This window comes from Dromaius novaehollandiae, chromosome 1, assembly GCF_036370855.1.
Source record: "Dromaius novaehollandiae isolate bDroNov1 chromosome 1, bDroNov1.hap1, whole genome shotgun sequence".
NCBI classification, from domain to species: domain Eukaryota; kingdom Metazoa; phylum Chordata; class Aves; order Casuariiformes; family Dromaiidae; genus Dromaius; species Dromaius novaehollandiae.
In genome coordinates, this window is record NC_088098.1 from 62,841,674 (window position 1) to 62,862,560 (window position 20,887).

Sequence of the window (20,887 nt, forward strand, 5' to 3'; positions counted from 1 at the left end):
TTCTCCCACAATCACTGTCTCACATCTGTGTGTGTGCGTGGGGGAGGGGGGGGAGCAAAATGCAGGGCACATCCTCTGCATTCAGAAGTTAATTTTCAAGGCAGCTCTGTACTCATGTAGCTTTCTGTATTATACTCCTAATCTGATTACACAGCCTCAGTTTTAATATCTTAACGATACGATGGCATTACACAGTTGACATTACACAAAAGTCAATTCCCTGACAGACATAATCAACAACCCTGTGAATTCATTTAAGTGTACACAACTGTCTGCTTCCTCTTTTCCAAAGTTTCCTGGTAAGTCATTTGTAGGAGATCAAAGGGCTTCTTATCCCCTCCAATGGAGTTTATTCACAAATAGCAATTTCTCAATAGCGCATGTAACGTTATTTTTATTTCTTGCTAATGGCCATCAAATCTTATTCCTGGAGTTAGATACCTCCAATATGATAAAAGAGAATTTATAAATAGCGGTGAGTGAAATGTGCATTTTCTAATTTACTGCCGTAGTCAAAAAGGAATCACTCTTACAAAGGTCAATTTTTTGTTACTGGGCTATTCAGTTTCTGCTGAGTTGTCAGCTATAGTATTGAGCCTTATTTTTGTGCAAAGTTAGTGCTTTCTCCTTTCATTCAGGCAATCACTCAAACCTTCCACTGAGTGGAAAGCTGTTGTATTTGTGCTGTTAGCATACACAGACAGATGAGATCTGGTCTTATTCCATTTTTTTGGTTTACCCAGGATTCATGTAATTATTATTACCTATTTTGGCTCATTTTTTCTCTGATTCTTTTTGTACTGTATATAAAATCTCATTTATGTTTCTCAGTCACAGCCTGTTAGAAGATGTGGACATCAAGTGCTTTGATATAGCCCTCTTCATAATTAGGGCTTCTGTTCTTGCTATATCTCATGAAGCATGGGTTTCAACATTGTTCAAAATTATGCAGCAATTCTGTGTGCTTGGGGTGCCACTGGCGTGGTTTTGTATGCAGTCAATATTTTATAGTGTTTAGACAATCAAAATAAGGCTCCTGCTACCTTTGGGCGCAACTGGGAGTGCTCTGCATCTGTCTACATATATCTGTGGGCTTTATCAAGGGAGGTACCCCAAAATGAATACATGCAATGCAATGATAGTCACCTGAAAACTTCAGCTTCAGGATCTTTCTGGCATATTTTTATAGGAAAAACAAGAGTTCATTTGTCAGAAAGTAACTCCTGTTCCAGAATAAGAGGTAATGGTGCTTCTCAAAGGAGACATCACACTGATATTTTTTTGGAAGCAGAAGGTACAGTTTTGATTTTCTTTTTTTAACCCAGACCACTTCAGTGACCTTACTCACAACACTGCCTCTCAGAAAGCTGCACAGGACCAGCTAAAGGGATGATACAGAGGAAGGGGCAGGAGCAATAAGGGTTAGAAGTCTCTTAAACCAACTTTGCCATGAGACTGTTCATGCAAGCAGTAACTCTCTCTGAAACAGCTATCCAAACAAATACGCTGAGGAAGCAAAGCCTGTTTGCCCCTCAGTCTCAGAAACTCTTTTAATTAAAAATGTAAGGCGAGGAACACCCAGCGCAAGAAAATTCTATCTTGAGCAGTTCCACTTTTGCAAAAAATAATCATGCAAAGCTTTTCCCATCGGCACTTCCTGTGATGAAAACAGATGGTGGGCCACGACAGCTCTCCCTGACAAAAAAAAGGAAGAAAATAGAGAAATGGGAAGAATTTAGACAAGCAACGGCTTGTGGACTGCATTTCTGTGTTCAGGCACAAATCATGTTATGGTCCAAAGCCCCTCACTCGCCAGCCAGCCCAAGCCAAAGATAGCCCTATTGCCTCCAATATCCCCCACCAAGTTGAACATCACTAAGGCCGAGCAGGCTTGGGAGGGAAAACCCCCATCTAGGCTCTTCCCTCTTCCTGGCCACGTCTCCCACAGGGACCCTGGCACCTCTAGGGTTTAGTGGAGCTGCCGCGGCAGTGCCTGCCTGCTGTGGCCACACTCCTGGAGGCCTGCGAGCCCAGCTGCCAAGGGAGGAGGACTGTGATGCCCTTGCTGTCAGGGCATGCACGGGCACTTCGGCAAGGGAAACACCTATTTCTTGTTTGGATGGTACGCTGTATGGTTGTATGGTACACTGTACTGTATACAGCACACCTAACGCAATTTTCTGCCAACTTCAGCTCTTCCTTTGCTTCCACATCCCCTGAGGCTGGAGATCTGCATCTAACGCAGCAGTCTTGTACAGAGACCTTATTTAGATATTGAAGCATTTCAGAGATTACTCAAATCTGTTGGAAACAGCATGTGGGGAACCAGCCTGTATTTTATTATTCACCTCCACCTCAGAAAAAAGAGGAAGCATCTTTCCTTTAATTCTGATTTCTTTTTCCTTTAATTTTGATTGCCTTTCCCAATTTTCTTTCCTTTAATCCTGATACCTTTTAAACTTACAATTATGCATCTTCAAGAAATAGATAAATGTAAAAGCACAGGCCAAGACAACGCACTGCAAACTGATGGAAGTAGACCAGAGAACACGGAATTAAATGAACAAAAATGGCCAGTTTATTCACTGGAACAGTTATGCATTACACTGTAATTTTAATTTGAACATAAAGATGTAAGAATCAGTATATTGGCTTCTTTTAATTATTTTCTTCAGCACTAGAGTGTTTTTCCCAACCATTTGACTGCATGATCATATTACACATGTACAAGCACAGACTTTATGAATCCCTCACAAGGCATTAACCTAAGATTGTCTACAAGGACAAGGAAGAGTTAACATGGGAATTACTTCGATTTTAAAAACAAATGATGCATTTTTTGGAAACAAGAATTATTTAACTTTTTTGCTTTTAGCATAAAGTAGCAACAAGAAGAGTTTCCAATATTCAGTCTTTAGCAAATGAACACATATACTTTCATATTCTTCACCACCTAGAAACACTCCATCATTTAACCCCAAGAAGGCAGGACAACATAATGTCAATTCAACACAGGAGTAGCTGAGTTATTACAGCAGTAAACATACAGTATACAAATTTGTGTTTTTCCACAAACACCACCAATGTGAAAACTCTTCCGAAAGGAACACAGCAATCTGTATGGTTCATTAGATACAGAACATCATGCAAATGGAAACATTCAATAGATTACAAAAGTCACAAAACATCAGTTTTCGTTGTTTTAAATTGTTTACAAAGGATCAAGTTAATTAACCCTTTAACAGTCAAACCACAGGGCTTAAGTCAATAGGGCAATAACTAATAAAATGGACTTAATTTATCCACTGGCATGGCACCCAAATGGCCATATCTGTGAATAGGAAAATAAAAGCTAGATTACTCTTATTTCTTCTTCATAGCTGATGAAATAACGGCTCAGCTAGCAAACCAGTCTACTTGAAACTTGTATCAACCTCTCGTGTTCATTATTTTCCAAAATATTCTTGAAATCAAAACAACCGTAGCTTTTATTAAAAAACTGTCTATTTAATTCAGTTTACTGATGCTGAGAAAAAACATACACTCTTCTCCACTGTTTCTGCTACAGCTAATAATGATGAGCAAAACCAACACAGACCTTCATAGAAAGACACTTTTTGAAACACAAGGCCCTATCACCCAGAGTCTGCCTGCACATTAACTCCGTTCATGGAACACAGGATTTTTCCTTTACCTCTTGTCAGTCTGTCACTTGGGTGCTGTTTGATTTCATGGAGGGGATTTTCAAGAACTCCACAGGAAACAGATTAAAATCCAACACGGATTTAAGCCCTGCATCTCAGAATGAAAGATACAGACTCTGTGTGATAGTCTTCTTGCCTTTCTAACACAAGGAATATGCATATCACACAATAAATAAGAATTTTCTAGTTTAATCATGGATATGGAAAAGCTACATGATGTTAAGAATCTCATGCACGCATTTTACATTGCATATTTAGATGCTTTCGTGCCTTAAGGCGAAAGGCAATTGCTTTTTTGTTTCTTTCCCACAGGTGCTTAATTCTATTAAAAAAAAAAAACAACTCTCAATGGTTAAAAAAGTCTGAATACTGTATATCCGTTTCAGATGCACTGCACACACAAAGAAAGAAAACTGAAGAAAAGTGATGACTGTAATTTTTTAAGAGGTAACTATAGCAATGATCATACCTCAAAGGTAAAACATCACTCCTGCCATTTTCAAACAAAGACTTCTGAAGTACAGAAAGAAATAAGTTCACTATACCTCCATGGATGTCCATCTTCCGCCAGAGAAAGGAAACAGACCTCCAAGGGGCTGATCTGATCTGTACCCTGCGATGACCTCAATCCAGCTATACTGGAACAGGCACCACAACTCCTACCAACTTCTGCGCTGCACGCCGAGTGACAAGCTTGGTATCAAAATAAGGGCCCAGACTTGTGGAGGTCGTCCCCAGTGTGTTCCACTTTCCTAACAGCTGTACTTAAGCATTTGCAACATAATTATCATAAGCAGCCTTCATAGATGAGGTCTAGACTGTATTTCATAATATAATCTCCTTTTTGCTTACACTTAAATATGGCAAATGACTAAAACAATTTCAGAATCCTTTTTAATTGAAAATAAACTGAAATTCATCTTGGCATTAAAACTTGCAGCGTTACCTTAATTATAGCTTCATTCTATGAACCCTACAGTATAACTATGATTAATTTACTGGGAAAAATTTGGATGGAGCAAGCGCAGAGATGCCAGCCTGTCAATCAGATCAAGCAGAAAGAATCTCACTATCACCTCCACCTACAAGGCAGAAACTTCTGTATGGTTAGCATGAGAAATGACAGTATTTCCTCTTTCTGTGAAAGCCTCCATTTATCTTCTGACTGATAGAAAATATTTTCCATACTATGACAATTTGCAATTTCTTGTTCATTCATCGTCTTCTCCCCTTATATTTTAATCTATACATTTGTTTCGTTATTTCACACATTTCCTATAAACTGGATTTCCAGAAGTGGATCATTTCACTGAACAAGGAATACTTTCTTCCCTTGTGTGAGAAAATAAAGCCCAAAACAGACTGCCCCAGATCTGAACAGACTATTCCACACCCAAAGAAATGTCAAGGCCCTCCTAGAGAACAAAAGCTGCATTGCAGGCATGAAAGCCAAAGCAGGATTTGAAAATCACTTCTTTCCTGTGTAGGACACACTTCAGCATTTTAAAGTAAATATGACCTTTAGAAAATATATGCATCTTTTTTCTTATTTTTTTAATCTTTAAAAATCAAAACAGGTATCAACACATTGGAAATTAACTCTAAATACGTGAAGTACAGTATTTTGCAACTCTTAAAAAGACATGCTTTTGTTCATTTTTGTCTGCATGTAAATACTTCCTATGAAATCTCTCACAAAGTTGTATGTCATCAATCATAAAATAATAAAGAAGAGTTTATCATCTCAAGTTCAAGATACATATTTTATTTTGTACTGATTAACTGACAAAAGCTGTCCTGGGGACCTACACAGTTTTATAACTTACAATGCAATAACTACAGTCAATTGTACATTTAAGCTGCTTTGTTTCTAGTTCTCTTAACTTTCCAACACTTACGTTTTATTAAAGAAATATAAATTGAAAAATTAGAAATGAAGAGTTTAAAGCTTAAGAGAATAAAAAATTTAATAAACCCACTGATTTCTATAAAACATGGCCACAATCTCTAAACCACTGGATGCTATTCTATAACTCTTGATCCACATGGACGTACCAGCACAATGTTTCAATTTGCCAAAGTTGCTTTGCAAATCACAATTGGAAACAAATACATTACCAAACAAATGTTTCAATACAAATAATTTTTGCAATAAATTCATATGTAGAAAGGAAATGTATTTCACTGAATTTCTGGTCAATTTAACTTTTAAATTGAGGGAAAAATTTTTGGTTTGGATACGAAAATAGGTAAAAATATTCCAAGTAAAGCTTGCGGTAACTGTATTCAATGTGCAATGCAAATTCTTTTCCCACTGAACAACACACAGTAGCTGTCTTTGTTGGACAAAGACATCACCACTGTAGAGTATTAATGCAGCAGTCTGACAAGGTCAGGAATTCGGAGATGCTTTTTAAAGGCAACATTTGCCTCAGGCAAAACGTTTCTTTAGTAAAAATCAAAATAGCAGCTAATCTCAGTGCCAAAAATATGATAGAGCTTAAACAAGTTTTTCTTGACTTTCCTATGACAAGACAACATGTAGATTAAGTATGATACTAAATAGTTATGTAAATGTATACAAGAATCATGTGAACTGCACAGAAACCTAAGCAGAAACACTGCCAAGTGTTGTCTGTTTGATCTGATCAGAATTTGATAACAGTTTGCTGCTATTTTCTCCACCTCTGACTCTGAATGTTTTGTTACAATAGCTCAGCTGCTTTGCCAAGGTTACATGACATACACTGTTGATTACATAGAGTACTTCTATTTACAGCACCTTCATTACTGGTACTACGGTGATAATGATAGTTAGGCACACTGATTGGTCACGGATTCTTTCCTCTGCTGATGCTCTGTGTATCATAACATTTGGTTAGCACTGTTAATAACAGACGACTGAGTTTGTTTTCTCAGATACAGACAAAAATATAAAGGAATTACTCCAACTGTCTCTGCAGCAATTTTTTTCAACTGCTCTGCACTTTAGGCTGTACTGTCTTTTGAGCTTGTAGATCATACTTATGCTGCAGAGAAGGAACAGAGTGATGTGGAAAAACCTAAGCCTTTCATCTGTAAAGAAATTAAGGCCACCTGACAAAGAGCAAGGAGTGTGCTAATTACCAGCAAGTGGGCAGTACTGAGGACTTCTTTTCTATTTGATAACCAGATGGGAAGCCCACAGATGCTAAAACATTACATCTTGCTTAGCCACTAGCCTTGCTGTCAGGTATTGTGCAAAATAAACTCTGCGATCCTTGATTTTGTTCTGAAATCCACCCTTTAAAAAAAAAAAAATCTGTTCAGCTTTTGCAGGAAAGAATCTTTAACTAGGAACACTGTGCACTGTTGCAATAGAATCTGTGTAGCGCAGATCACCTGAGTATTTGTCATAAACTGACATGAGCTAAGGTTCGGTATCTGTCAATTTTTGGCAAGGAAAAAATGCACTACAGTAAAATCCTACTAACGTTGATCCACACCGTTAACCTCACCTGCGGGAGTTATTTCACCACAGAATACTTCACACAAAATGCATACAACTTCGCCATTCATATTAGCCTTTCACGGTAAGGCCTCGAGCTAGTATCCTGAATACGGGAGCAGGAGGAAAGAATGTTTTTAATTAGCACACAACATTTTACTTGTTTTAGATATTCTTCCTCAGGTACCAAATAGAAAGTAACCCAAAAAACAGCACCAATTCATCTACTTGTCTGAAATGCAAAAATGTAATTACGATGCAAGCAAACAGTTGAAAACAAATCAATACACCATCCTTTCATCTCCTTCTTAGGCTTAATAATTATCTTTCAGTGAAGAGCTACAACAAAACCAGAAGCTAGCGTAATAGGAATTAGAAAATAAGTGCATAAACAATATCAGTGCAGCAGCAAAATATACAGTCATTGTTAACTTTCCAATTCAACCCATTTCCAACGTTTTTGTGCAATACAAATTGGCCATATGCTGGCCAATGCAACACTTCTTTTTTTTTTTTTTTTAATATTAACTCAGTCATTCTTCACTTAAGCTATTTCTGCTTGTTTTTTTTAAAAAAATAAAATGAATTAAATACAACTCTCTCAAAAAGACTGTATTTTATAAACACAAAATTATGATGCAAATAAAGTAAGAAATAAATACCACACCCTTAATGACAAAAAGAAATCTGAACTGGTTCCTATGGCTGAACTTACAGAATGGGAGGGTAGGATTTTTGTAACATACTTTTTTAAATATTGGCTTAAGTCTCTCAGTATTCCAGAGGTAAAGCCAAGCAGCTGGGAGGAACATTTTGTCGGGATGTTAAATTTCACTACACCGTAATTGTGATAGCAAAGTTTGGATACAATCAGAGGAACCATAAAAAGTCTTCTTGATAGGTTGGGCTCTGTGCTTTGTGTTCTTCTTCTCAACCTTCCCTCTGCTGCCAGAACAGTGGATTTGAATCCAGGCTTGTCAACGCAGCAACAAGGCAGGACTGTCTGCCGGCTCGCTGGGAACAACCCGACCCCTTGTTGCATCAACTCCGCTCTGTTTGTGTTTTCTCTTATGTTGCATATGAAGATTAGGGGTAAGGAGGAGGCTTAGAGAGACAGTTGAGAGGGGCACACTGAGAGCTGGAATGTGGCTGCTCTTCTGGAAGAGCATTAGGACTGAAAATTAAAAAGAAAAGAGAAAAAGGGCTTAAAAAACACGGCAAACATTTCATGTGCACGTAAACAGTACAGGGATGGAAATAAACTCCAAAAGGTGATGAAATCTCATCTCTAAATCTGTGTCCTCAGATACATAGTATACATAAGGAAAATCCTCAGTGCACAAGTGTTCAGGGACACCTGGATGTATACATGAAATGCTGCAGAGATCCTGCTTGCCAATTCGTGTATACAACTGCTGTTTGCATGACCTGATGAAGAATGGAGAAATGAATGCATGTGTAAAATGAGAGAATGAATTTAAACAGCAAAGTACAGGTGCCATTTTTAACGACAGCATTAAAGATTTTATATATGCAACCAATTAACTGTTCTAAATGAAGAAAAGTGCCAGTCTGGAAATCGGGTTTCATCACTTTGTGAAAACATGGTCTCTTACTGAATGCAATCTAACAACTAGTATGTCCATAGAAATACAGGGCAATCTTCCTCAGCAGGCAACATAACCATCTTGTAATTCACCACTTCCAAAGGTTCCTATTTTTTTCAATGTGCTCCTTGAATCCTCTTCAGTTCCCTAATATTGTTTGATCATTTTTCCATAAACAATTGTTCTGAAAACAACATTCACCTCTTAAACCTCTAAATGTGCATTTATAGGTAGTGCATACCTATATAATACCTACAAATGCATCTGTAGGTAGTGCATACCGTCATGTAGTACGGAGAGGTCTGAACTAGCTTTCAGCAGGCTAGGTCTGGTATGAGTAGCAGCCAGGCTGTGGCAGCACAAAGATAAGGGCTGGCTGCCAGAAACGCACCTCACTTCTTGGTGCGGAGCTCTGGGATGCTCTTCTTAGAAAACTTCACTTACTCTGGTTTGCTCATTTAAAGCTAGCTCAGTTATCTACACTGCACTGTGACATGCAATGCAGGCACAGTTTAAGTTAGTCCCCCCCCATGATTCCTCAGCCATGGGCTGCTCACTTTTACAAGGGTGAATTTCAGCTCATAGAGCTGATGTCGAGCTGACTGACAGCCACTAATCTTTCAAGGAAAGCATGTGGCAAATCAAAATGCCAAAACAGAATACAAGCAAATACAATTTATAAACAACTGCAGTACTTAAATGTGTCTGGGAAGAATTTTTATTTTCTTAATGTCTCATATATTTTACAGTCTTGGAGCTATTCCAAGCTCAGCAGTGTGTATATGATGAAGCACAATCATTTATGTTCCTGTCCTCAAGAAAATTTGCTTTTTTCATTTTCCTTCCTTTAGAAACCATGCTGTTACATATTATCTCTCCAATACAGACTATGGGAATGTTGAAAGGAAAGCAATTAGTCTATCACTGGAAACGAATCAATTTGAACTGCCAGAGGTATTTGAAAATCTGCAGTTGGAAATGCCAGAGGTACTGCTAATGTCTGTAGTTACACATATAGCATTTAAAATTAGGAAAACAAAGAAATGACATTGCATTTATTTGAAGACAGAAACAAGTGTGTACCATCACTGTTAAGAAATTAGACAGGGATATCCATGTTTTCAAATCAGAGTAGCTTAAGAAATCATGACCACAAATAGATAGGTATTATAATTCAGCAGGATTTAAGAGTCCTTGCACCTCTGACTTATTTGAAGATCATGAACTTGCATGCCTTAAGTTAGACTCTGTTTCACATTTATGCTCCTAAAGAGTAGTTGACTGACTGCAAAATGCCTGGTCAGTGTGGGCTGTAGGTGCTCTGCACCTCTCAAGTTTTGCTTTATGCTCAGCTCTCTGAGTAGGTTGGTCACAAAGTACTTTTTAGGACTATGACTCCTCAGTTTCTATACAGATCTAGAAAACCTACTAAGTCTAAGCACCTAGATATAAATATTTAACCCAAAATGTTTTCTTGAAGCTTAGTAGTTGGACTGGTTTAAACAAAAATCCTGAGAGGACACCAAACCTGTCTTATCTAGGTATTTCTTTCCATGATTGTAACCTTCCTTTTGTTCTGCTGTATTACACAATATACAGATGTAGATATGGCACCTAAAATGGGATCTGAATGAGATCTTTGTCTACTGCACTCAAATGAGTATGCCAGGAGTCACTGGACAGGGACCAAACGATCTTCATTTACTCTAAAACTTAACCACTCATCAAGAGCCAGCTACAGGCTTTGGCATGCCTTACATTTTCAAGATAGGCTTAGGGGAAGCACTAGACATCTTAGTCTTAAGTCCTTAAGAGAAATAAAAGCAAATTGAAACTTTAACATGGCATTTGGGGAGGACAAACAAGGTGGTGCTCATGTTGCTCTACAAAGGCTGCCTTTCCCCTTCTTGCTCCCCCACCTCTTCTTTCAAGGACTTCTGTGATTATCAGAAAGGAATGGAAAACTCAACATATATTTCTGCTAATGAGCAGGGAAAATGTGTTTGCCTTTTGGGGCTTCCATCCTAACTTTAAAAATAAACAACACAAGATGTTCATGCTTTGGGTGAGAGGACTGGTGAGGAAATGGCCATCATTAGGACTAATTATGTGCAGGAATGGCCTGAAACGGGGCCTCTTTGAAAGATAAGATTCACCTGTATACATATATGCCCACCCATATTGATGTTCTGGCATCACCTTCAGTACAAAATCAGTGCTTACTGAAGATATTGTAATACAAACTGTCTCAGAATATGCTGAGATTAGGAAACACTCTGCTTATCATCACATTCATTTTCTCAGTAATTCTGCATTGCTTCTCATCTTGAAATACAAGCACACTTCTACATGACAGAATAAATGTAAAATTTGGTCTCACCATTCCCTTTTCAACCAATAACAAACATTAGGGGCATTAGGAAGAGAAAAAAAATCACAAGGTTATCAGTACAGACACCTTTGCAGCAACATATGTATACACACCCATCACTTGCAGTCCTAGTGGGTTTGACTCCATGGAGTATTTATCCTAACACTCCATTGTTATACCATCCTCTCTCCAGAAAAACAATACATCCAGTTCAGTAATACAGATTGCTATAGCAGTATAAGAACAGAAAATACATCATCCATCAGGCAGAATTAGCAAGTGACCCATGGCATGCAGTGTGTGTGCTTTTTATGGCCATACAGGTGATCGTGGCAGCAGGTTCTGGAGTTCAGCTATCAGGCACACCAAAGGCTGCAGGTCGTAGGGGATGGCAGGTAGAGTGGGAACACAAAACAACAGAAAGACAAGAACCTGAAACTGTTGACTATTAACTGGAAATAAGTGAGAACATTGTTACAGTCCACACATATAATATGTGCTGCTCTTAAAGCATTTGGTTTTAATAAACATTTTTCTAAACCTTTGTTTAATGGCTGACATCATTTGGGGATTCATTCAGTTGATGAATGAGGTCTCTGTAATTTTTGTGTTAGTATTATTGTTTGTGTTAGTATTATATGTTTTTAAGCAGTTTCCCCTCCTCCCCGGCACTCAAAATGCAAACACTTATTTTTAAAATCAATTGGACAGAATCATGCAAAGCCCGTCCATGTTAGTAAGTGCTCTTTTCTTTCCTAAAGATGTCATTCACATGCAATATTGTCTAGCATAGACTGTAACTCTAACAACTCAGCATAGGGAAATATAAACAAATCAGTGACATTTTCAGAATGGAACCGTTTTGCACGCAGTAATATTTTACCTTATTTTTACTTTATCTCCTTTTTATATGAAAAAGCATTATTTCTTATAAATTGATGAACATTCATTTTATCTGCAGTATTGGTATATTTTTTACAATTAACTTGCAACTATCTTTTGATTTCTGATAATGAACCTGAGGTTTTTCACTGGATTCAATAGAAGGCTGAATACAGCCCAAAGACACACACTTTTTAATTTTGGATTACAGTTAATATTTTAGTCTTGTCCAATATAATACATCAGACAGGGAACTACATGTGATAGCAAGTGGAGTGGAACATGATGACATTACTCCGTAATTTTCTGGATAGGCCTACGTTTGGTTGCTTGCCACATGATCTTGGATCTAGAAATTGAGGGGAGGCACAGAAGGCAAACTGAGATTTTCATGCAATGTCACTTTAGTTTACTTAGAAAGTCTCTTAAGAAAAGCTCTCATAGAATCTCCAGATCAAATTTCAATTTGAATATGCAGACACAAGTGAAAAGACTGAAATAAGTTGACTGGATGTTCCTCTAGCATCAGCACTGGGATTCAGTTTGGCTTGAATCTGTTCTTAGCTTATCCAGCATGGTTCACCAAAACTTATACACTGGAATCACTGCACTTTCACCATTACCAGATAATCCAAGGAGATACACAAGTCCCATTTAAAGTTCAGTAAAGATAATGGGTTAGGAAAAACTCTCTATATGTGATATTAAAATACAAAGTGAACTTATCTGTGTTATGGTCAGGCATAAAAATCCATTCTGAACATGATTAGACACACCACAGGACAGAAAATATTTGTGTGAATTACAAGTCTTAGCATGCTACTGTTTGATCCTCAGTGAGATGCCATTGAGAGGTCACATTACTACAAGAGTGATAATAGAGACTTCAAAAACAAACATACCTCTCTCTTAAAATGGGTGACTTTAGGGCTGGGCATGGCTTTAATCTGCCTCATCTGGCATCATCACACAACTGAGAGCATGCGTGTTATACCAGTCCGGATGATCAGAAGAGACAGAAGGGCTTTACAATCTCCTGTCTTCCTCCTCTCCCAGATTTGGTAAATCTGAGCCTCAGTAAGTCTAAGTGGTTCTTTAAATGCCTTTAGTTTTTACTCCACATTTCAATTACTCGATTGAAAGCACTCACAAACTCATGCCATCATGCTGACTTCTATTAAATCTGTTATGCTTCACTGCTTTATGAGGTTGTGCAGCTATGTGGCTGAGACAAGCAAGGCATCATAGGTAATACATCAAAAGCAGTGTGTGTTTTCTCTTACCAGAAGATTATCAGTGTAGTGATACTGATAGCCATTTAAAGGTTATCAGTTAAGCTTAAGTATACGGTACGTATTGTGCGTAGGATGACTGATCTGAATTTCTAAAGTACTGAACCCTAATTTTAATTATCATTATTATTTCCTGTATGCCATTGTTTCGATTTGGAAACGTGGCAAGAAATGCTTCTTGAACACAACTCCCAGTTCTGGTTGTAGCTAATGATATCTTTCTAACAGAGGACGAATTCAGGGACAAATCAGAAAATCCTGAGACTTTCCCTTTGGAACCTACCCCTTTCTGCGGGTTTGTTTGCCAAACAAAGTAATGCTTACAGACAAATACATAGCAGTAGTAAATTAGCTAGGTCTTCCATTCTGACAAGAATCTCCAAAACTGCAGGAGCAACTGGTTGTTAGTGTTCAGAGTGAGAAGGTAAAATAGCATTTTCTCTACAAGGAGAGCTTCTCTGGAAGGAGCACTTGAATAGGCTTTGTTTTTGTGATGCTAAATGAAATGGAGTTTGTAGATATTAGATCTCCATATATTCAAAGCACCTATCCAGTGGTATTATCAAATTGTTGTCATATCTAAAATACAGCAGAAAATGCTTTATAGGGATTTTAAATGGAACTAGTAACTTCTTTGCTTGTGCTATAAAAACTCCAAACTGGTAAGTGGTACTTATTGCTTATATGGAACTTTCACCAACTTTTTATTACAAATATTATTTAATATTCATAATACCTGTATGTAGTAAAGAAGTTAATAATACTTCCACTTTACAGGCAATAAAAGAGAGCCACAAATTAAGGGGCTGTCTCAAGGTCACTGAGAGATTGCCTGTGACCTAGCAGAATTCGTGCCCAGCAGTGCTTGACCTGCAGCTTGAAAGCCGTACCACAACCATTCTCCAGCGAGCTTTTTGCAGACTTCCATATGCCATAAGTTTATCGCTGGGGGGTGAGGGGGAATATCTTTGTTATATGTAGGGCTTTAGACCAACTCAGTCACTATGTATCAGGCTAAAAATAATACCAGCTATTTCAAATGAGAGAGTACGGTCATAGATGAATATATGCACAGAACATACAGTGAACTCATTTAAAAAAGTATTGTGAAGTCTTTTCGCTTAGCTTGTTTTTCTGTATGCCTTGATTTACTCAACTGTCTCGGAAGCATGACTCGGCCTTTGCACTGCCCGTGAGCAAGGACACCAGCAGTTTAACTTTTAACAACAAGCCTAAGAACCCATTGCGGTGGGACAGAGTTGCCAGCACCAGGAGAGCTCTCTGCCTGCTTAAATCTCACCAGTGCCTTTAAAATACTGTCTTACAAAAAGAGAGCCTGCACCTAGCCCTAAAATCAAAAGCCGACATTTAAGTAAATTCATCTAGCAAGAAAATAAAATCACTACTATTTTGACATCGTTGAGAAAGTGTCTGCATAGAAAGACCAAGTGAGAACTGCAAGATTTGGTTTTGCATTCTTGTTCATATTTTTACACGGACATAAGGGCATGAATTTCGTGATTCACGTCTACACTGTCACTGCAGAAATCATCACTGCTCCTCAAGCTGTTAAAAGTTGGCTATTAGTGAAGACTTGTACAGACGGGAAGAACTTCTCTAAAAGGAAGGCAAGGGGAGTTGCAGACTTGCTATAACATGCAGCTATGTGCAAAGAGAAAAGAGTTAGTTAAGTTTACCTGACAGTCTGGCAATCTGGCCCCCTGGCTAGTTGTGAGCCGTGTGGCGGTATGGAGGCAGCAGGCTGCTGACAATCTACAAGAAACTGATAAATTAGACATATATACAGAGAGATTACAGAGCAAGGGGTTAGTAACAGTAGTACACAGGCTATGCATCTGATGGAGAGATTTAGTGAGGAATGTTTGCTTGGTTCCTTATCTGTCAGAAACACCTTTTTTCCTGATAGTAATAACAATAGTTGTTGGCTTTTTTCTTTCTGCAAGTAGCAGCGAAGACATTTTTGTCTTCCCTAAATATTGGCAAATGTTTTGTTTAAACTGACAGCAATAACAGGTCATATTCAGAATCTGGATTTAACTTTTGTATCCATCATTCTTCTACAGGTAAGGAATGCAACTGTTTTGCTTACACCTAATATAAAAAGTGTCAACAAAGCTACTCAAAATTTCTCCACAGATTTTACATCTTACAATTACAGATGTCATCTCATTATGGTCTTTGAGGAAAAGTTTGCGAGAAGTTTACATCTTCTAAATAGTGCCTGTGAGATTATTTTGTATAGGAAAAGAAGGGGGGAATTGATGCAGCTGGTTTTCACTGTTGTCCAGACTAATTTATCAATTCTCTGCCAAAGCAGTTTCCACACAAATCACTTGCAAAGCTGTATTCTAGTTCTTAATTTAATAAAGGTAAAGCAAGTAATCCTTTGTTGCTATGTTTTTACTGTGACATTTCAAATATAAAAACAGTTTTAAACTCAATATTATTTGGGGGACTTCAGAGAAGTAGCTGAACAAGACACAACCCTGCCTCCTAGCTCACTAGTTTCTAGCCAGATTTCCAGATCTCAACATTTGCCTAACTTCCCCCCACATCAATCTGGCCCTTCATGATAAGAAATTATCTATACTTTCCATGGCCTGCGTGATTCAGCCTGTCAAACAGCATGGTTGTCAGGGTCCTTTCGGACATTAAAGTCTATGGGTGAAATTCTAACTATCTGGAAATCAGGTGGAGATTACTTTTTGACTCCAGCAGCATTTGCAGAGCTAGCAACCTCTCTGCTACAACTTGATTCTCAACCTAACTCTTCAGGGGAAAGAAGTTACTTTCCCATGAATCTTAAAAATGAGTTCACTAGACCTCATAGACTAGGAAATAATTTGATTTTTTTTTAAATTAGCTGCTACTTGAAGCTCAACACCAGTAATCATCTTTTCTCTTTCAAATATGTTTGCCTTCCAAAATTCACTTCTATTCTTTGCATAATTCAAGTGAAGGATCCCGCAGTAATGTGCTGTAAAGATGTTTGAGATGACATCAGGTACAAAGCAGAGCAAAACACCTTCCTAGCAACACTGAACGTCATATCCAGTATTATGGTGTTTCCTTTTCAGACAGGTCCAGAGTGCTACTTCCTAGGAAGATCTGTGCTGACCTCCTGTGGGTGGAAGCAAGTGCATCCAAATCGCTCACTACTTTCTTGCCCCAGCCAGCAGGTGATGATTTTGGACCTACTTCCAAGTGCACAGGTACCTATATCATAAAATATATATGCACAGTTTGAGCCTACACCATTGTGTGAGGAGGCAGAAATGGAATAAGGAAGGACACTGCCATTCCTTCATATGCCAGGGTGGTCACTCTTGTCCTTACTATGTCTTTTAGCAGAGGAATGCAAGAGTTTGCAACATATCTGAGCCACAAATAGAGAGGTCTATCACTTCAGCAAAAAGCTCAATTAAAAGAAAAGGTGCCTGATGGGGACAGACAGAGCCAGCTAACTGCAGAAGGGAACTTAATGTTAAAAAAAAATAAAATTTTTTCTTATTCTAAATAAACTAGTTTGCAGTAATCCAAAGCAAAGTTGTCCCTGACAGCTTATAGAAGGCAGTCAGTGAGAAAAGGAAGACAGAAGTCTGCGTGATGAAGAGGTTTGGACAGGTTTCATAAATGTAGAAGAAATTGTTCTGACAGGCTTTGCCAGAAACAATGCAAGTGTCTGATTTATGATCCTATCCTAATATCTCAGCCATCCTGCAAACATTTTACAACACCTCATCATCTGCTAGATTTAGCAGAATTCATGAATAGGGAGCCAGATTCTGCAAGCATTATGCAACCTGAATAACAACTATTCAATGTGAGCAAATTCCTTGGACTTCACATGAAACAGTTCTACTTAGTGTCAGCAATACTCACAATCTGGCTCAGAGTGAGTTACATCAGTACGAAAGCTACTGATCCACATGACTTAAAATGGCTGAATTTTCCTCCTACATCCTCCAGGAGTGAAGTTCTTGAGGATTATGCTAGGAAGAGCTAAGCACAACGCATATGGCTTAAACATATACATTGCAAATTCAAAGAGGCTCAGTTCTACTCATATTCAGGCAGCCATGCCAGAGCTAAATTTATTCCTTTTATATTTAATCCTTTTAAAGTTTGGAGGATTTGCTCCTATCTTCTCTAACAACATGACAGTCATAAAATGACTTCTTGTTATATTGTGTTTAAAGGTGAAAACTGGAAAACTGCATTTGGTCCTTCTGCTCTGCTCAGGAACCCCTGTCTCTATCAAGTAAATGATTGTTTCTTCCTGAAATGTTCTGTTGAAGGTCAAAAGTTTTAAAGATCTCTTTTCTGAGTTTGTGGTCAATGTCACATACCATGAAGACAAGGAAGGAAAGACACGCTCTCTTGTACTAAAAAAAGAAAAAAGAAGTCATTACATTGGAAGAGGCCCGTTCCCAAGATTTTTCAACTCTGAGGGAGTGTCAGTCAAGCTATGAATGAAAGGACAGTTTGTCATTTGTGTAGACAGCACCTGGGGAACAGATACACACTGTAACTTCTTGTATGTCTGCAGAGACAAACATCAACAAAATGGTTAATAAAGTTATTAAACACAGACCATCTTGTTTCTTTCATCTCCAGGTGCTGTGAGAAAATAAACTACCGTGGGGCAGGGGACGGGGTAGCTGATCTCTTAATGAGAATCTTTTAGACAGAATCTTTTATGATTCTGTGAACCTACAACAGAGACATGAAATTCAGTGACCACTGCAAGCACAAAGTGCAAAGAGGGGCTGTTCTGCACGAATGTCATAACCCAGGTTCCACTGAATTCAGCAGAACTTGAAGCTGTGCCGAGTCACACAGCTCACACAACCCACAAAAACTGTTCACTGTAGCATCATTTGGAGCTTTAGGGGTATAACTCATACTACGCATGGGGCCTGGTAAGATTATTCAGTTCTCTCCATTTTAGCCATTTGCTAGTGGTAGAGATGTAAAGGGTTCAGAGATTTCCTTTCTCAGAGATTAGCCTGTGCTGCTTTTCCTTTGGCATTTCAAGTCCAGTCCTAATTTGGCTGATCAGCTCCTAATGCAAGACCATTAAAAATCCCAAACTCAGTGAAGCTACATATGTTCATATGAGGATTGAATGCACTACTATAAATTTTCTGCTGAAAGCAAACTTCTTACAAAAGAAAAGAAACACCCACCTTTTCCTGTTCCTCTCTTTGGCTCAGCCCCGGAACAATGTATTTCCCTAGTGTCACAAGGTGTGCTCTGCCCTCCAGCCTATGAACTGGGTGACTCCCATCAACACAGACTTGCTTAACTGGGCTGTTGGTGTCAGAGAGATGGGCATGCCTTCTGTTGACATCAGCAATGTCCCCAGTGAAAATCCTATGTACAAGCATTTTTAGTCCCACCTGGTCTGGACCCAGCATAACACACTGGAATGTTTCAGTACATTTTGGCACTTAAACTCCTACTCTCTACTTACTGCTGTCAAAGTCCAAGAGTAGAAGGATCCCAGGACAGAGTAGTGGGGATGCTGTAGATGAGCAATTGATACATAACACACTTCTAACTGTGTCTAGTTATAACTGGCCAATACAGAGCTTTTTCTCTCTTATCTGAAAGGGTAAAATTGAAAGTCAAAAAACAAACCACTCAAACATGATTTTTACAGGGATTGTTACATATTTGGTATCACTGATGTGAAATAAATATTGCGAAAATTGGTTCTTGATAAGAAAAAGCTCTCAAGAAATGCTTATGGCAAAACACAAGATTGAGGCTTTGTCCAAGTCTTTTAAATCAAACTTTCCTCAGTATCCCACTGAACTGCCCAGGCTGACAGAAAGGCCTTCCTTCCTAGCTGAAAGTTTTAGAGTATCTACAGCAACACTTTGTGTCATGCTACCCAGTGTCAATTGAATTTGCTGAATAAAGTTTAGGAAATTTGCTAACATGTCTTATGAAGATTTTATTTACAATTTCCTTGAAAAGAGAAGCTGTATCCATTTACATGGTAATGAGTTGTTTTCTTCCTTGAGATGTCGAAGCAAAAAACAACAAACATTTAATGGGAAAGAATGAATGGCTAATAGGATGATTCAAAAGTATTGGGCAAAAACCAAATTAGTAGTCTTCTGGTTGTGCAGAAACATGCTGCATCACACGCTGCAAGTCCTATAAAGACAATCAATTCTCTCTACTAAAACACTGGAAAATGAGGAAAACTGTCAAACTCAAAAGGGACACACAATATGTCAAGAAGAACAGGACAGGTGGTACTAAAACACTTGCCCATTTTGCTGAGATGATAGTATTTTAGAGAGGCCTTTAAATTGCAGTCTGACAGGCTGAGAAGAGTCTTCAAACTTTTTACGCCCAGGAAAAAAAACATTTCATCTTTGCTACATATATTGTCTTCATACTTTGTGAAAAAAATCTTTATGCTATTATCTGACTAGCTGGTTTAATTTATCATGGTATATCTCTGTTTTTCTAAGGGATGCCAGAAAAACTTTGACCTTCCTCAAGGCTAAGAGGAACTTAAAGTGGTAATGGTTATCGCAGACAGCAGCTGGTGAGAGGACAGCTGTGGTTGGCCTTAGAAAAAAGCATGAACAATGGTATAGGTCAAAGATTAGAAAAGTCTCTGCCTGCTTATGCCTCCAGGGTCAGTTTGGGTCTGGAAATAACGCAGTAACTTCTGCACGTGCAGAGCCCCAGCTAGCAAGTCTCTCAAATGCAAAGTGGGTGCAGCTGTGTGTTTCTGCAGGACATTCCTGGAAGGAGCGAATATGGTGGAGCCACCACACTGGCTGTGTCCTCCTTTTGGAGCAGGACTGGCTCTGGTTGTCCTGACAGCAAAACCAACAGCGTGGGGGGAGCATGGTACAGTGCCACTGCTCCGTGAAAGCCAGCCCCTCTCTGGTGTAGTTAGCACTCAGGGAGCCAAAAAAACCCAACCACCCATAAAACCCCACCTTAGCCATGTGCCAATTAGCTCCTGCAAAAGCATTTTTCAGTACTCAGGGTCTCTGAGGTTTCCTCGCTGTCTGGGTTTTAGCTCTGCTCCCATTAAGCTGAATAATGGGGAGTTGATTGAAACTTAGTTGATAAATTTGTCTATCTACACTTCTGGCATATTCAATGGTAAAGCTGACTTACTGTGAAATTTCTGTGTCAAGTTTTGCAAATATCCAGGTAAAACATATCTTAAACTTGCTGTTCAGAGAAATTTGGTCCATTAGATTATCTCAGGTTGCAGTTGTCTGAATGGAGTAGGGGGAAGGATTTCTTCCAAGACATACATTTTAGTCTTCAAAGAAATTATTTGAAGAATAAAGGTTAACAGATCTGAGTGCGCTGCCAAACTCCCATTTGCACACACAGCTGAAGGAATCAGCAATATCTACATATTGCACCAATAAGCAATAGGTTAACAGGAGGATGTATCTAAGATCTCCTGTCACCTCTGCATGTTCTCTCTTTTTCTTCCAGAGACTGCCCAGGAAAGCCCAACTGTTCCCACATTC

The 20,887-nt window shown here is 38.6% G+C and overlaps 1 protein-coding gene and 1 long non-coding RNA gene across 8 annotated transcripts in view; one reads left to right on the top strand and one right to left on the bottom strand.

The window, feature by feature from the left end:
• Positions 1-2,555: 2,555 nt before the first annotated feature.
• Positions 2,556-20,887, bottom strand: part of BICD1 (BICD cargo adaptor 1) — a 195,382-nt gene continuing 177,050 nt past the window's right edge. For 2 of the 7 annotated variants that reach the window (XM_064514472.1, XM_026119770.2), the window contains 2 exons: positions 15,041-15,116; positions 2,556-8,365 (listed from right to left, as the gene is read on the bottom strand). In XM_064514472.1, the coding sequence (XP_064370542.1) occupies positions 8,278-8,365; positions 15,041-15,116 (164 nt within the window). In that variant the 3' untranslated portion in view covers positions 2,556-8,277. Of the gene's footprint in view, positions 8,366-15,040; positions 15,127-20,887 lie in introns of all 7 variants that reach the window. The other 5 variants (XM_064514468.1, XM_064514476.1, XM_064514478.1 and 2 more) reach the window with 4 other exon arrangements.
• Positions 16,445-17,957, top strand: LOC135328820 (uncharacterized). The gene is made up of 2 exons (XR_010389857.1): positions 16,445-16,576; positions 17,564-17,957. It is a non-coding gene; the product is annotated as an uncharacterized LOC135328820 (long non-coding RNA).